Consider the following 17,951-nt stretch of genomic DNA (forward strand, 5'->3'; position numbering starts at 1 on the left):
GATTTTTTTTTTTTTTTTTTTCATGTATATATGTAGCTTCAATGGAGTTACTAAAACTACATCAATGTTCGTAAATAAAATCTGTCACAGGATGGTCTGTGGCTTGGCAGGTAGCCCAGTAGAGCTCACATGCTTGTGACTAAAGCCTCTTCCTCTCCAAAACAGTGTACTGTCAATCATTATTTCTGTTAGGATCAGTTCGTGACCCCTGCAGTCCTACAAACTGCAGTCAGGTGTTTGGAGCACAACAGTGCCATGCTGAGAATGAGAGGTGGTCACTGCTGAATGGAATCACAGGAAGACTTAAGGTAGAAAAATACCCCACAGAGCTTTTTTGGACCAAATTCTTGCTTGATGCAAGACCAGCCCTGAAATTAGATCCAGCACCAGGGATGACCAAAGGAATGTGATATGGCCCGTTTTGGTGGTGTTTTGTTTTGTTGTTTTTGTTTTTTTTTTAATTTTTTGGGGGTTTTTTTGGTTGTTTTTTTTTTTTTTGTTTGTTTTGTTCTGTTTTGAGAAGGTCTTCAGAAGATCTTCCCTAAATGACTTCAGGCTGCCAGCATATGAAGAGAAACAGAAGCTAAGGCTTTTTTCTTTCTTGTGCCTTTTGAAATTAGAGCTTTTAGCTGTGAGTTCAAACTGTTTCCAAGGTTGAGATGTAGAACTTCACTTGGCTGTCTTATACATCAGAGAGTATAGTGTTTTGGTAGTCTGTGAATATGTTCAAATACTTGAAGACCTTGTATGCATTCAGAAATTTGTGGCTGCTTTATATACTGCATAATTCTCACTGGCTTTGCACTGAGCTGACCAGTATAAGTGGAGATGGAACTTGATTTCCACGACTGATTTTGGTGGTAATATCTCAGATGGAGGAAACCCTAGTTTGATGTGTCATATCCTTTGGCAAATCAGAGAATGCAATTACAGATTCAGTAAACCTGATGTGAAACTAATTTGGTGAGATAAAACTGGAAGATCTACTGCCAAGTTAATGACTGTTACGTGCAGGACTGGACTTCTGAGTGTTTCCCAGTCATGGTTTTCAATTTCCATGTAAATCAGTCCTTGTTATGTTTTTGTATCTCTCTAGAGAATCACAGAAGAATTATGCCTGTTCTAGATAAAATAATAGAAGTTGCAATAAAGTTCTTGGGAACACATTCTTTTGTCACACTGGAAAATAATTAAGTTGTGGTCCTATAAAGTGCAGTCATGTCTCATTAGCCTATCAAAATTTTTTAAAGGAAGATCCAGTAGATAAGACCTTGGAATTTTCAGTGACATCCAACAGAGTCTTTTGAAGAACCTATGTAGTCATATGGCAGTGGAAGTTCTCAGGTTAATGCCTGGTTAGAATGTTGGAAACAGAAAGAGTGAACAATGAAGATAACTGACAGGTCTCACAAGATGATGTCCTGGCAGTTGTATTTCTTAACACATTCACTTGTTTGCTCTGAAGATAAATGGTCTGTCAAAGTTTGCTGGTAATACAAAATTATTTGGATTGTTAAAAACAAAGGCCAGTTGTGATTGATTGCAGAAGGATCTTACAAGACTTGAACTCCTACTGATAATACAGCAGGTGATGTAATGTAAAGTAGTGTGATCACAGGAAAAATGTAACTAGCTTTAAACATGAAATGATGGCCTCTGTGAGTGTTGCCACTCAGTAATAGGTCTGGGACCACAGTTAAGTAGATGGAAGCGAATACTGTCCTCTTGCTGAATAGCTGTAAATAGGAAATAGGTTGATATAGCTTATTAAGAAAAGAGCAGTGAAGTGGTAGACATTGTATTCAATATGTGTATGCCTGATAGACTCCTGTCTGTAGCTGTGGTCCTCGTGTGTTTTGAAGGGTATAGAAGAGCAGCAAAGAAGTTGAGAAGAGGTGACAGAGATGATTGAATGTGTGAAACAGCTGGATGAAGAACAGTGAAGTGGAATAATGCTTTTCATGCTTTTAAAGATGGAAAGGAATATAATGGGGTTAAAAATCACTGGAACATGGTCTGAAAAATCATCTGGAATAATGAAAAAATTAATTTAAAAAGTGTATTATTTCTGCCAGCCTGAAACTAAGAACTTACCAATGAAACTAGACAGGTAGCAAATTCAAAACCTGTGTAAAGATAATTAAATCATGGAACTTTCACAGATTATTACACACATTTGCCTAGGTTCAGGGAGGAAGTGGGCTTACTCATAGAGCAGAAATATTTTGGGATTGCAAAGACATGATATTTACTTCTGGGTTGAAAATCACTGGACGCTAATGGAATATTCTACTAGTTTATGTTTACACACTTCAGTGTTTATGGCAAACTGATTTTAGTGTATGTGTCTTTAAAACAGGCTCATGGGCTATCTGGACCCTTTATTTGGCCTACTTCAATTTCCTTATATAGGAAGGGATAATCTGGGAAGTTGGAAATAAGACATCGATGTCTGTTCCAACCAAAGTATTATTTAATTAAAATGAGCTGTTGCAACAGAATTTACAGGGGTATGTTGGGAAGATAACTGTCTCCTGACTATGGCACTTACTACCTGCTCTTTCAATCTTGTTAGTAGATAAATCAGGGGGAAAGTCACCTGAATTTCCAAGTTTTGCCACATCTTTCTGCATATCTTTGCTTTGGCTTTTTTTATTTTTTTTTTTTTTTTTTATTTTATTTTTTTTTTTTTTTTTTTTTGATAACTGCTACTTTCTAGCTTGGTCCTCAGTAGAAGGAGCGATTTAAGAGAGAAAAATAAGATTGCATACCTATAACTTGATTTCTCAGCATTGCCTGCCTTCATGGATCCTTTCTCCATCCCCTCACAGAGTTTCTTGGCCGTCTGCCTGCCTAGAGGAGACTCCCAAGAGAAGCAGGGGAATGGATGGAAGTTGGGTACTCTTCAGCATGAGGCCCAGATTAGTACAATTGCTTTTAAAGGTTTTAGGAGGCACAACACTGTGAACCTGATCAGTGAACTCAGAGAATTTGATTTCAGGTATGCAACCTTATTTATGTTGAACGCTTCAAATGGCAACATGAGACCTTGATAGTTAAAAGATGAGGATTATGGTTTACATGGCTGTCTTGCATGTCACTGGTGTCAATGTGGTCAGTCTTGGGTGTTTTCTTCTTGCCATGTTATTTCCAGACCCTGTTACAGAACTACCTTGGTAGAGATTTGGTGTGGGGGAGAAAAATAGCAGCTTACATTTATTTTTTATATTGTAAACTAATGTCTCTAACTTCTGAATGCAGTAGAATTTGTTGCTTCTATTCTTTTTATTTAATGATACCTCCTCTTCCTTCAGATGGTACTGTGTGGTAATCTTAACATTGTTCTGTCATATTTTACTAAATTTGCATGGGTTTTAAAATCAGGAATCTGAATTTTCAGTTAATTGCTACTCAAAGTACGTTTCGTTGAAAAGTTTCTTCTTATTTTATTCTTACTTCTTGTATTTCCTCAAAACACTTCATACTCTAAGCATTAAATCTGTTGTTCTGGAACTTTTTGGTTTTCCTCCATCTTTCTTAGATTTCTTAGCTTCAGATTATAATACACATTAGTGCATTTGTCTCTGCTGAAATTGTGTTCTCTTTGCATTAACAAGTTTACCCAAAAGTACTGAAATGTTGCTTTTAACAGACTGATAATTGAATGGTAAACCAAATTCTGATTGTGTGTACTTTAAAAACTTAACAGCCAGAAAATCCTGGCAAATTAACAGTAACTATTGACAGCTGCCAGAAAGGTTTGTCCTGATGAGTTTTTGGTTGGCAGAGATAAGCATGCCTTTGATATGTCCTTTGCTCTGCTTTTAAACAGTCTGAGTAATTAAATGCTGTTAGTAGGAGTTTTCAGCAGCACAGTCTCTGTTTTTCAGCAAATATCTTCTGATGAAGATAAGCATGGTCTGGGAAACTTGCTTTGCATTTGACACATTTAACAGTAGTATGTCATGCACAAAAATGGACTTCACTGCTGACTTTACAGTTTCTGCGTCCCCATGTGCTGAATGTTTTTTTTTTTTTTTTCATAAAATACCCCTTCCATTGAAAAAGAAATAAGTTGTGTGATGATTAGATGAATAGTGTGTGATGAGGAGTAAGTATATATGAATATTAAAAGTCAGCATGATGTTTTTGAAGGCAAAATATGTGACTAATAATTATCCTAAAATACCTTTTCCAAAAGCTACAAGTTTTTCAAAGCAAGCTTAATAAGCTTTCAGTAGCTTTGGAATTTTTACAAAAAAATACTGCTGCGCACTAGTAGTTCAGAACCTTTATATTGGAAACTGGGAAATGTAAAACCAAACCCCATTTCCCTGAAGGAGAAATGAAGGCTACTGACTTGTCTTGTTTTTCAGTACTTTAACTTCAGAACACCAAATGAACACTGAACAATTCACAGTTCTAAATGTAAAACACTGATTTACAAGCCTGAGAGGTTCAATCTAGTAAACAGCCAAATCTTTCACTGTGTTTTTTTTTCTTTCTTTTTCTTCATAACTGTGTGAGAATTGCAGTTTCTTAGCATGCTTTCTGACAGTGTTCTTGATGATGTCAGACTGGCCCTGCTGCTGGTGTTCCCAGGTCTTCTCAGCCCAGGACTATTCCTGGATTCATACTTGCTCTGGAGAACAGAATTTCATTTGAATGCTTTTTATAACAAGCATAAACTTAATATACACATGCACACCAGTATGGAGGGTAATATTTTTATTCTGTTGTCAACAGCATACCACAGAACTGAAAAAATAAGTGTCAGCATTTTTATTTATGCTTATCCCTATGTGGCAAGGAAAAAGAAGGGATAACTTGTGTTTTTGAAATGGCAGGTTTTAAATTTTTAATCTTTTCCATTACTGGTTGTGTTCTACATCACAGAGATGAAATTATTGGGAGAGGTCAATCTGCCATGCAGTAGGTAGAAAGAACTCAGTCTGAAATTTTGATTGCTGTAGCCATAGATTCAGCCTGTGGTGGGAAGCTTTTGCAAATCAACCATGGAATCTCTAAAAAAGCCACTTTTCAATACTCAGATCATTTGGGTAGTGTTTACTTACATTCTTGTGATGCTTTTCCTTGTGTTCAGTGCTGTTTGGAAAGCTTTCCACCTGTGTCTCTCCTGAAGAGCAAGCTTCTGGGTCTCATCTGCTTGGGTCCTTGCTTAAGTGCTGTCTGCTGCAGGTCTGATGGGCCTCTTGGGACATACATTATAGTCAGCATTGCAGCCAACTGAACTGCTTTTAATTGTGCTTATTTTGAACAGATAGATATGTAAGAGCGCATTTCAAAGCTGATTCTTCCCACGTTTTTTAACTTAGTGTTTAGTTTAGTGTATGTGAATGTGGGGTGAAGCCAAGTGGTGTGAAAGCAGCAGCCTAGATTAGTCTGTAGACTAAAGTTAGTTTTTCCAGTAGTAAAATAATATTACTTGAGATTTTCTGGTAGATGAGAAGCTGTGTTGTACTCAGGTCTTTTAAGTGTATATTGGATATTCTCTAGGTTACATTGCCTTAATTTGAAAATCCAAAGGCAAGTGCTGTTATTCATGCAGAAAAATAACTGCCAGGTTTTGGCTTTTCTCTGTCTTTAGGATATTATAGCAACATTTCTATTCTGGACTTACTTAGTACAGATGTAATTGGCTTACAGTATCCATGCACATCCTTGTTAAATTTACTACTTGTGTTGCTGTTCACCAAATAAAACATGCATTCTACAGCAAGTAGTAAAGAGAGTCTCAACTAATACAGGAGGTTGTATCTCCTTAGTCGTTTTATATTACAATTTTTGTCATGCTGGAGAAGAGAATTATGAGGGGAAAAGTTAGCTACTTTTGTTATGATGAATTTTGTACGAGACTTTTGGTATGATGGTTTTTGTGGGAAGTAATTTGCATAATGATTGATCAGGGGGCCAGAAAAAACAAACAATATCACTATATTCAGTTTTCAGTAGACATGCCAGGCTTACTGCTTTTTAAAGGACTCAGCGTCTTGATCTTCATAATATAAACCAAAGCACCTTTAACCTGAAAAGAAAACTGAAATTTCGAAAGTGGACTAAACAAAGCTAAAATGAAAGCTGGTAACATTCCCAGCCCATTACCCCAAAGTCAGTAAAATTTCCAAGTAAACAGTAATGTGTTCCACTTTTTTTTTTACTGTGCATATGTTTTGTGTATGCATACACATGCAAGCATAAACAGGCTTACTTTGGTCAAATGTGCAGATGCTGATATGGTCATGTAGGACAAGGGGAAAAAGCCCAACCTCAAAAAATAACAAAAGCCAAAACAACCCAAAAACCCCAAACAAACAGGAAGACAAACAAAAGAGGAAGATGTTTAAGAGAAGAGCACAGTCAGTTTACAGCAAAACAAATCAGATGTTTACATGATTTTACTTAATACTGATGATATTACTGGTCTCAAAATTAGCAAAATCAGTACTGAGGCAACCTCTCGAAATGTATTTTATGGTTTGTGAAATTGAGATATACTGTCTTACTTTGGATGTATTTTCTGCTTCAACTTTGTGAAAGGCAAACAATACCAGTTTACTTGAATTACACACAGCATACTTAAAATGACTTTTGTTATCTAGATCTTGATTTTTTTCATCTGTGACTCAGTATTACTCAGGCTATTTGTAGGATTTGAGTGTGTGTTTGCAAAGATTGAGTTTTACTTTTGAAAGAACTACAAATCCATTTGTAAGGGAAGCAAAAGCATTTCTTTCATATCACCCATGGAATAGGGGTCATGCAGTGATGACTTGTCAGGGAGCTGTGTCACAGCAGAACATACATGAACTTGTGTTCAGTGATGTTCAGCCACCAAATATTTGTCTGATTTGCCCAGGTAATATGAAATTAGCTTGTTTTTTTCTTATTAGATGATAGAAAATGTTTAGTTGGGAAGCCTACCTGCAATAAAGGAGGTAAAACGTTGCAGCTATTGCGGTACATACTCTTTGTTTCAGGATACTGGTGTTCTTAATTCTGAAGCACCTGCATATTTTGATGTACCAACTCTTTGGAGCAATTTCTAACCAATGCTCATTCTAAACTTCAAACATCATTTCCGTGTACATGAGAGTGAAAATTATAATGCCTAATGAATTGTCAGTGTTTTCAAAAAACCACAAGTGAAATCAACCAGTGAAGAAAAATGCATTCTCAAACTCACCTTTAAAGCAAAATAGATGTGTCTTTCAAGGACTGTTACGTGTTAAATAAATATGTGAGTTAATTGTATGATTCAAAATGTTGTACTTTGCTTTTTGCACAGCAGCCTTCTATTGATGCTTGCAATGTTTTGGTTGTAGGTCAGCATGATGGACCTCTGCCACGGCAACACGCGGGGTTGCTTCCAGAGTCCTTAATATGGGCATATATTGTGCAGCTCAGCTCTGCCTTAAGGACCATTCACACAGCAGGACTGGCATGCAGAGTTATGGATCCAACGAAGATTCTGGTAACAGGCAAAACAAGGTAATGAAAGCATTCAGTCTCACTGTGCTCTGTGTTCATGGCAGCTGCTGACTGTGCACCTGATACATAAATAGCTACTAAGGTCTCTCAGCTGGCATGAGGCAGTGTGCTAAGGCTTGTAACTTTGGTTTTTTAAAGGTCTTTTAAAACGTATTTTGGCAAGACTTATACATTATCCTCAAACTGCAGATCAGACCCACTACTGTCAGTTTAGAAATTTGTTGATTTATGTGTAAACTGAATTCTGTCTCTGCATTTTATCAAATTGTAAAATCAGTCTTTTCTGATGCATAGTAATTTGTGATGGCTTTTATCTTATCAAACAATTCAATGAATGCTAGAGGAAAGATTTGAGTAACCAATGAAGCTTAATGGCAATTTTTCCTTTTCATCTTCTTGTTCCTAAAGGTTACGAGTTAATTGTGTTGGAATCTTTGATGTTTTGACATTTGACAACAGTCAAAATAATCCACTGGCATTAATGGCTCAGTTTCAGGTAAGACAACACTGCCAGTTAGGTTAGTGGCTTGGCAAAGAGATTACTGCAAACGAGTGTGATTCCTTTTGGAAGACAAGTACTTTAATTAAACTGTAGTCCAGTGTATCTATCTGTAAATGACTGTTTTTTCATTTCTGATTTGATCTTGGTTCTCCCATACACTATTCAAATTTGCTTGTAATTTATAAATATGAATTCTCACTTTGTTATCTTCTGCTTCCAAAATTTCAGCAAGCTCACAGAACAGGTTGAACTATACTATTTAACAAAATTAACTCAGAAATTACTGGAAATAGAAATTTCTAAATGAAGGAGAAGAAAAATCTTACATTTAGTGTTAGAGATAAATAATGATTCAGTAGTAGTTTTTGCTCTGTCTTTTGTGATTTTAACATAAATAACTAAGTGTTGTATGCCTGTTGAGAGGAGTGAGATCTTTCAATTAACTGCATTTAGGCCCTCTCGTCATACCTAAAAGATTCTAGTGTATCTTTATTTTGGGCTCCTAGTTTTTCCGTGCTCTCCTGGTGTTCTCTGAAGCGTGGACTCTGCATAATTCCTGAATTAAGAAGAACCCCTTTAGACTTAACAAAAACTGTTCCACAGTCATCTGGAGCATCACTGTGTACAGGAGTGCCTCTTTCCCTAACTTCCCCTCAGGGTAAAGTACATTACTTCAGCAGTCATCACATACCCTGTCTGTGCTGGGAGTGGAAGACTACAGTAGGGAGTTGGATTTAATTTATTTTCATTATTTCACCTTATTCACTGTGAGAACTGCTTATTCAGAGTCTTCAAGTAATACCTTAAATGTTTGAACTTTGGTCAGCAGAAACTAGCTTGTTGGAGACCATGTCCTAGAACATAACTTTTTTTTTAATGGTACAGTAAAGCAGTTTTCAATGTACTTTGAGGACTACACCAAAGGATATCGTGCTCCCACACACACTCTCAGCTACATATCAGTGGGCTTTTGATAATAATTTAGTGGAAAACAGTTGAGAGAAGATAAGAATACAAGTAAGGGATTCCATGACTAAAAATGCAATGAGAGGGGTTTTTTTTTTAATGTAAGTACTTCTCTATTTTAATTTCAGCTTTGAAAGGGATCCTCCTGAGATACGATATTCATGTAAAGAAAAGCATTTAAAATATGTGGACATACAAATCTAAAAATACTTGCAGGTACACAAGTCTGTCAAAAGCACTTACCACCATAGCAGCTGACTTGCTTGATAATGCCTAGTTTTGTTTAAGGGGAATGGCTTTTTCATGTTTTGTATGTTGTTAATATTCAAATTGTATAGGTTGCACTGCTAAACCAGGAAAGAAGTACTCCTAAATACTTAGTTTGGAAGATCTAAACTGCAATTAGTAAATATAGTACAGCATTTTCTTTTGCTGCTTTTTCTAAAAGGGCTTTCTCTGCCCATTTTCTTGCTTCAGAGGTGCCAGACTGAGTTAATTCCTTGAAATTTAGGAGTCATTTCTCATGCTCTACCTTTATTTGCCCTAGCCAGATAAAATTGCAAAATAACAGCAGCTGCTTGTCCTTTTTTCCTTTCAATCTGTGACCCAGTTCCTGAATTCCTCTGGGATTCCTGTGACTGTTAAAAATGTAGGTTATCTCTTGGTTTACTGCCCAGTTAATATGCATTTTCTTGTTGTCTTCAATGGAGAAAGGTATGTTTGTTAGGATTTGCCATTTTCTGGCTATTTCCCATGGTTAATATAAAGAGAGGTTTTGGCCAAAACAATGAGGGGCTATGTGAAAGGAATGCAATTGTTCTTCACAATCTGTGTTAAATACATTCATCTCTATGATCATTTAAGAGTTACATAAAGGCAACAGTAAGGGAAGCTAAAAAGAAGTAAACGAAATATGAATGGTCACTTAATTAAGAACCAGGGGTTAAACCTTTATATACTGCAGCATATGACTTCCTGCCACCCTCCCCCTTCAGTCCATAAGTCTTGTGTCAGTCAGTTGCAAGGTACAGATGGGAAAACTAAATGGTGATACAGGAAACAGTAAAAAGGTTTAATAAATATTTCTGTATTCGGAATAATATGTGAGTCCTCCCATTCACAAAAGCCAGAGAACATAAGTTTTACTGTTTTAACAAGGGCTATAAGGTTACTTTTGCTTAAAGTAAATATTTTCAATTTAGTAAACCAAAATAACTTTCATATGCACCTTCCCATATTACAAGAAACTAGTTTGAAGGACATCTCAAGTACTAATATTGACTCTAAACAAAACCACCAAAATCTAGGAACTTGGAAGTATTTCTAAGAAAATTCCAGTACTTATCCTTTTAAGTGAATCCACAGAACTGGAGTATGGATGAACTGATACATTGCTATGCTTGAATCTGTATCAGGATAAGTGAAACAAAAGAAAAAGTGTTGTTGGTTTCAAAGTGTTTCTGGAAAATGGATCCTGTAAAAACAAAGTTTTATTTGAATAGCTTCCATGTCTGGCTGGTAAAATCAAGTGTATAAAATGTTGAGGTATCTCTAGGGCATTTGGCATAGTGGCACATACCTATTTAAGATAAAAAAATACAAGAAAGTGTACCTATGCAATTAACACTTAACTTACTCACTTGACATGCTTGAACTTTACTTGGTAACAGGGAGATGTTAATGAAGGGGGCTGTTTCTGAGTTTATCTCCTAGGGCTGGATTTTAGTGAATGCTATTTGATAGTTCTATCAATTAACTAAATGTCAATAACATCTTTACTTGTAAAACTTTCAAGAGATAAAAAACTAAGTTGGTACAGGTTACAGTTATAAATTGAATTACTAATTAAATGGTTATGAATTGTATGCAAGCTGCATTTTTGAATAAAAGGCTGCCTGTGCTTAGAAGGTGCAAAGCTTTTCCTTGAAGTTAGGAATCAACTTAATGACTTCATAGTCACTATTGATCATTACCATAGCAAAAGGTTTTATGTCAGATCTGTGGCAGAAGGAGCTTACATGATCCATAGGAGCATGCAAACACAGTAGGGAGTATAAAAAAGGAAATTATTGTACCCAATATTGATCTGTACCTTGCACTAGCAAGGCTACTGCAAGAATGCAGCCTATATTTCTGGTGGTCCTGCTTGCAAGGAAGTCTAGTAGTTCTTGTATGCCTTCTTTAACTTTTCTTTGCCTAGGAGCAGTAAGAGCTGAATCTGCTGATGTTTTCAGAGGATAGGTTAGGACTTAATAGGCATATGTGAATTGCTTCCTAACAGAAGGAATGGTGTAACCCAGCTTCTGGAAGTCATGTACCCTGTCTGAATGGATACAGAGTTGGTCAGTGGATGGTAGTTTAGTTGCTTTTAAAACAGTAATCTGAAGTCTCGTAAGTTCTCAACTTTATGGGGTCTTTCCAGCTTGTGATACTGTGATTCTTCAGTCATACAGGAAAAAATATTGCCTTTGTGCTCTTGTAAAATATAAAACCTTGGGTATTGTGATAACGTTTTCTTTCAGGGTTTCAGCTAACAGTGAATAGTGAAGTGCCTCCAGAGAGCAGTTCAGCTGGCTCAAAATCTGAATTGCCTTATAGAATTACAGCTGTACTTTAAATTGATCAGTTTCTTGACTGAATGTTTGAAGTTCCTAAAATAAGTGGGATGAATCCAAGCCACTTTTCTGTCTAAAACAAACTAATCATTGCCTGTAATTTGTAAACTGTGTGTTTGGGGCTGCATTGACATGTCGTGTCCTCTCTGCCAGTTCTTCTGGTAGATGTAATTTCCAAAACAAACAAAAATTTAAGACTGCAAGTCAAATGCTCAAAACCCCACAAAGCTCGAATTTAAAATTTCCTGTCTGATGTTAAATGTAAGACTTTTTCAACCATTTGAAAGCACCTGTGCAGAGGAAGACAGCGTTTTCATAGGGTCTTGCCTGAAGTTGTATATTTTCAGTGTCTCAGGACTGTGTGATGATACAGAATTTATGTAGGATATATCCTTATGAATGACTAAAAGTTGAAAGGTACTGAGTGCAAAGCAGAGGACTGCAGAAAGAACTAAGACTATGGTTAATACAGATGCATATTTCTTCTAAGTCTTCTTGGAGAAATATAAAATCATAATGAAAATGCCATTGTCTCAGGTGACACACATTTCTAGATACTGTACCAGCAAAAATCCTCTGTTTCAAACCCTAGCAGTGTTCCCTGGTGCTGAAATTGACTACTTGGAAGTGGAAGGGAGTTCACAACAAGAAGGGGGCTTATTGCTCTGATGAACTTCTTTTTACTAAAGGAAAAAGCAATGCTCATAACTCAGAAATTCTGTGTTGCTTAGGAAATAGTCTAGCAAATGCCAGTCTCACCTCCTTATCAATCACTTTGTCCTTTCTTCTGTCTCTTTTCAACATCCTGTTTCTGTCTTCATTAGCTACACGAATAGCATGCTTTTTAACTTCTGACATATTGTGCATCCATTTTCAAATTGTGCTGCTTAATCATATTTGATATAGGAATGGAACAGCAGGGACATTCAGAGACCTGGAAAGGTTTGGTATTTTAATTGGTCCCTCAGCATATGGGAGATGTGGCTTCAGGGAAAGCTCTGCTCAGCTACTGCAGCCAGAGGCATAAGTGTGGTTACGCCTCTGGGTGGCATGTTCACCACTGCAGCACTTTTCCAAAGCTGCCAAATTCTAACCAGAACTTTTAATACCACCAGATTTTTCAGCCTTTCTTAAAGAGATGACTGAAGGTGTATTCCTTGTATGACTGCATTCTCTGCTAAATGGCTTGGCCTTGCTCTAGGCTATGGAACTAACATTCTCGATTACTAGTAGCTTTTATGTTTTTAGTTTTGCAAAAGTATCTTATTTTCTTAAAAAAAAAACAACCCTCTGGAAAATTGTAATTTCATACCTCAAGCTGACTGTTAAATTCATTGAGGCATGTATCCAGCATGGAAAGCTGCAGGTGTTTTTAAGTTTGGCCAAGTTCTGTGCAACTGAAAGCCTTTCCATGGAAAGAATCAGTTCAACTTTTCCTATGAATGTCATTGTTTGCTACTAATTAAGCCTCTTGCTTTTTAGCAGTGGACTTTAAAATGTCACAGCTTTTCAAAATCATTTCTCATGGCTGGCTATTAATACTAGCAGAATTTTCTGTTACAGCAAAGCAGGCTGTATCCAGCATTATCTTTAAAAGCAGTTCTGCTTTTCACAAAAGCATTTAGTAATGCAAAGGTTTCTTCAAAACACACAATACTGTTTTTGTCAGCCATACAGGCCCATCTAGTTATTTTCCATTGTTCAGATCTTTTCACACTGTCCATCAGAGATTAAAATATTTGAGCAATTTGTTAAAATGGTAATATCATGTGCTAGAACATGGTGTGGATCCCTAGTGGATGGCTAGATTGAAAAGATATGATTGCAGAAAATGCTGGTTTCAGTTTAACATATAATCCTTTTGTTTCTACATCTCATATTGAGAAGACTTGCTCTCTTTGCCACCAACTCCTTGATTTGTCAGGATTGAGCAGGTGGGTGGTTCAGAGAATCTTATTACAGAGCTTCTGCTCACTGCACAGTTCTCTTGGGTACTGTCCTTCAACTAAAAATAGGTAAATTTTAATCATACAAAGATAAATACAGTGCTTAAAAGTTGCTAGGTGTCAGGACAGATTTTCCTCTGTACATTTTAACTTGAACAATCATATTGAACTATGATTTGAATAGTACGTGCTTTAGTTGCTCAAATTCTTCTAAGGTTATTGAAGAACTGTTTCCCTTTAACACTATCTAGTACCGTAGGTATTATTTATCTATACTAAGAATTTTACCTGTGTGTGTTTTCCCTATTAGCAAGCAGATCTGATCTCCCTGGGGAAAGTTGTGTTGGCTTTGGCTTGCAATTCTTTATCAGGAATTCAGAGAGAGAATTTGCAGAAAGCAATGGAACTGGTGACAATCAACTATTCCTCTGATCTGAAGAATCTGATTTTGTAAGTTTGTTTAATAGATCTTTTGAAGGAAATTGCAGCTCTTTTTTAATGTATACAAATGCAAACATCAAATGGTATTTTTAAATGCAAGTAAAATTGCAGATAAATAATCTGTTGTCTGCATGGTCAGTACACTGTTAAACATTGATATAGTTTTTTTTATGGTGATGGTAAAGTTCTTAGTAAGAATTAGGAATGTAGACAAAACAAGCATTTTAGGTTGTCTTCAGTGCTGGGCTTTGTGTGTTCTCTGCAATAGCAGTATGCTGGTCTTACCTTAGAGTTTCAGAAGGTACTGAAAAATAGGCACATTGACTTTTTGGCCAAAGAGCTGAGTGCTGGTTTTTTGTTGGTTTTTTTTTTTTTCTGGCTGCATGTTCTTTTTGTGTCGTTTCAGTATAGTGAGCATAGTTTTTCAGTATAGTCATAGTATAGTCAGTATAGTTTTTCCCCTTGCAGCCTGAGTGGGAAAAGTAGAAGTCTTTTCTCCTTTCCTCATTTGAGAAATGAATCTGAATCTGCATCCTTCTCTCTTTTTGTATGTGTTCTTGATGTTTGAATGGGATGAACTGCACAGTTTCATGAAAGTGTACTCCTGTCTTGTTCAAATAACTGACTTGATACTTACATGCAAATTAGCTATGTTTACTCTGATGGTATATTCTTTTAGGAAACATAACAATTGTGAACTTTGTATATTAAATAAAAAAAGTCAAATAATCAAATTATAGAAGCGTGATGGAATATAATGTCTGGCATTTGCAGAAAGTAATCTCATGGTGATTGGGTTATTTTGGCAGGTATTTGCTGACTGACCAAAACAGGCTTCGCAGTGTAAATGATATCATGCCTATGATTGGTGCACGATTCTATACTCAGTTGGATGCTGCTCAGATGCGAAATGATGTCATAGAAGAAGACCTAGCAAAGGTAAATTTTAGTAATTCCTGTAGAAAGACCTGTAGTCAGCATTCCTAGAGCTGTACTTTGAAAGGGACTGTTTTCTACTGCTTTGTTGGCTTTTTTTCCTTCTGTTTATTAACCTAAATAATCTGCCTGAAGGCTTGACTGTTCTAATCTCAGGTTTTTGAAAGCCCCAAAGCTTCAAGAAGGCCTAGTTTTAAGATATTCTTAGCTGTGTTTTAACTGAAGTAGCATCTTCATTTCCAACTGGTAGTCTTGGGCAAATTATGTTCTTTTATAGGATGGTTAAAAATAGCATTCTGAGTAAAGAAGGCCATGTATGTAATGTCAATCATGACATACATCATGTAGATCATGTATGTGTGCTAAAGGTTTTACAGCAGTATATATACAGCCCCTTAAATGTTTAGGTTTGTATTTTGGTGTCCCTTCTCTCTTAAGTTTTCCTTGATGAATGAATTCTAATTCACAGAGATACTGTGTTTGACTTTCCTGAAGTGTGCAGTCTTGCTGTGAGGGTCTGTGGTGTTCAGTCAATGTATCAAGTGCTAGCTATAAAGGAAATATGTACCGTGTATCAAGTCAGGGTGTATTTGTTCAACAGGAAGGAGTATCTCTTACTCAGAAGCCGTTGAAAGTAGGATTTCTTCTCAGTACCAGGACTGAGATACATTGCAGAATGCTTTCATGACCCTGAAAATGTGTGGGATAGGGTATTACACAAGGATTTAATCAAGTCCTGTGATTCCACTCCATTATAACCCCCCACTGAGAAGTATTTAGGATTCTGATGGACTTGGTTCTCTTGTTTCTCCAGCGTTGTCCTGTTGGAGAACAGTTTTCCCCTCCTTGATGACAGATGTTGAAGTCTATCAGAAGCAAGGTTCTGTAGAAGAGCCAGGCAGCATCTGTACACCTCTAGATGCTGGGTGCCCACTTTATCAGAATCAACTACTAACCCTTCTCCAGAGATGTTTAAGATCATTTGTTCTTAAGGTGGCCTATGTGCCTGCACAAACATATGGACTCTGCCATAGCAAAGATAGATATTTCCCTGTGATCAGCATTAAGATTCCTGAATTTTTAGTCAGGTTGTTTGAGCAGTTGCTTGTCACTGGCAAGTGGACAGAACTACTACAAATACAAATTGTTGCTTAGTCCCTGGTTTGGCAATAGCTGTTTACCTGACAGTGATAAATACCACCTCTTAATTTAGCTGTCATGCTGGAACTTGTTTGTACTATGACATCCCCTCCATTAACATCAGAGCTACAGTATCCCTTAGGTCTAGCCTGGTACCCTCTGTTCATTTTTTGTCCCAAAGCAAATGCTTTGGAGGGAGTATGAGAAAAAGACTAGCATGTGTCATTTTTTTTTTTCTCATATTGTCCAAGCACGCAGTCATCTGTAGCTTAGGGACTTCTGATGCTGGGAGTGGTTTATATGTAGTTAATATCTTTGTAACACTTTTCACAAAGCAGTAACCCTATTATACTATTCCTTTCTTTCCTCACTTTTACATTCATCATATTGATGTAATAGCACTCTCCACAGGGCATGGAAAAACTGAGGCTTTGAGTATCTCCCCCCTGACAGGCTACTAAGCCTTCAGAGAGGCCACCTGGAGACTTGGTGCCTGTGTTGTTGCTCACCTCTGTCACCATTGACTAGTAATCGGCAAGGCAGTGAACTTCGGGCAGATGTAGTTTTGGCTTTTGAGTATTTGAACACATACCAAAAGTAAATTTGGAGGTTAGACCAAATAGTAAACCTTGGCTAGCTGGATGGGATTGATTTTTCCGTGTCAGTTTCTTGAAGTGTAGCTATGGCTGTTGTACAAGCTGTTCTGCAGTGTGTTTGTAGACTATTAATAGAAATCTACAACCCATAGCTTGTCCAAGGTCAGGCTGTTATCACCTTGACCTACTTTATTTACCCAGCTGTGCACCATAATCTACTCCAGACTGAATTAATTTGAAATCAATATGATCATGCATGGAACTAGATGCATCTTAGCATGAATAATGTTGTAGACCTGAGCCACTGGAGAATGTGAGTAATATCAGAGAGTATCTTTTCCTGACAGTGTAAACTTTGATTTACACCGTAAATTAATTTTTTGTTTAATGTAAGTTAGGATGTTACTGTTTTTGTTGCATGTGGAAAAACATGCTAAATGAACTTTTGGTTGTATGTTTGTTAAGCATCTATAATTCTAATGTTCTGCCTTTGTGACACCTCATGGTAGTTGCTTTATTTCTATCATTTATGGACTCAGCATTTATACTCTTTTAAGACTTAGATTCTAGCTGCTTTAAAAAACTTGTTTCAAAATTATTTTTGCAATCAATTATCATTTGAGCATTAGTCTGATTTATATTGTTGCTAAATATTTACTAATAATGGCCTACAAAGCATTTCTGAAAAACAAATCTGGTAGATTTTCTTCTCATCTTTACCTGAAATAAGGTGGTGTACTGCATACTTCTGCATATCTTGGTAGCTGTGTATGCATGTGTGTATATATATATATATATATATAAAAACCCATATTCTTCTTGTTTAACATACTGTATTTTAGCATACCTGTGAGTATAGGCTGGCAAGAGATTAGCTTACATTTCCACAAAAATTAGATTGCTTGGTCCAGTTCCTGCTGGGACAGAGAGGTGTCATTAGTTGCTGAATCTCCACATTATAATTTGAATTGCTAAAATGAGCATTAGACTACTGATTCATAATACAGTGCATTTGATCTATCTCTGAAAAAATGGTACCCTCTTTGAATAAATAAGTGTAAATAATAGTGCTTCGTTGGCATTTGTTACCGTGTATCTTTTGCAAATAAAGGTCTTAATTTTGTTTTAGAAATCTTAATAACATTTTTCTTGTTTTCTAGGAGGTGCAAAATGGAAGGTTGTTTAGGCTTCTGGCAAAACTGGGAACAATCAATGAGAGGCCAGAGTAAGAAATACTTGTTTTTGTGGTTTAAAGTGTGTGAAACCCAGTTTACTATGCACTTTCTTCCTTCATAAATTT

General features: G+C 36.5%; 1 protein-coding gene across 6 annotated transcripts in view; it reads left to right on the top strand.

Annotated features, from left to right (window-relative positions):
• The window catches only part of PAN3 (poly(A) specific ribonuclease subunit PAN3), a 79,289-nt gene that overhangs the window by 54,590 nt on the left and 6,748 nt on the right, over nucleotides 1-17,951 (top strand). For 5 of the 6 annotated variants that reach the window (XM_062487620.1, XM_062487622.1, XM_062487621.1 and 2 more), the window contains 5 exons: nucleotides 7,344-7,509; nucleotides 7,918-8,005; nucleotides 13,849-13,988; nucleotides 14,789-14,918; nucleotides 17,812-17,876. In XM_062487620.1, the coding sequence (XP_062343604.1) occupies nucleotides 7,344-7,509; nucleotides 7,918-8,005; nucleotides 13,849-13,988; nucleotides 14,789-14,918; nucleotides 17,812-17,876 (589 nt within the window). Of the gene's footprint in view, nucleotides 1-7,343; nucleotides 7,510-7,917; nucleotides 8,006-8,517; nucleotides 8,670-13,848; nucleotides 13,989-14,788; nucleotides 14,919-17,811; nucleotides 17,877-17,951 lie in introns of those variants that run through there. The other variant, XR_009932962.1, reaches the window with a different exon arrangement.

The sequence above is a fragment of the Cinclus cinclus genome, chromosome 2 (assembly GCF_963662255.1).
Source record: "Cinclus cinclus chromosome 2, bCinCin1.1, whole genome shotgun sequence".
Classification (NCBI taxonomy): domain Eukaryota; kingdom Metazoa; phylum Chordata; class Aves; order Passeriformes; family Cinclidae; genus Cinclus; species Cinclus cinclus.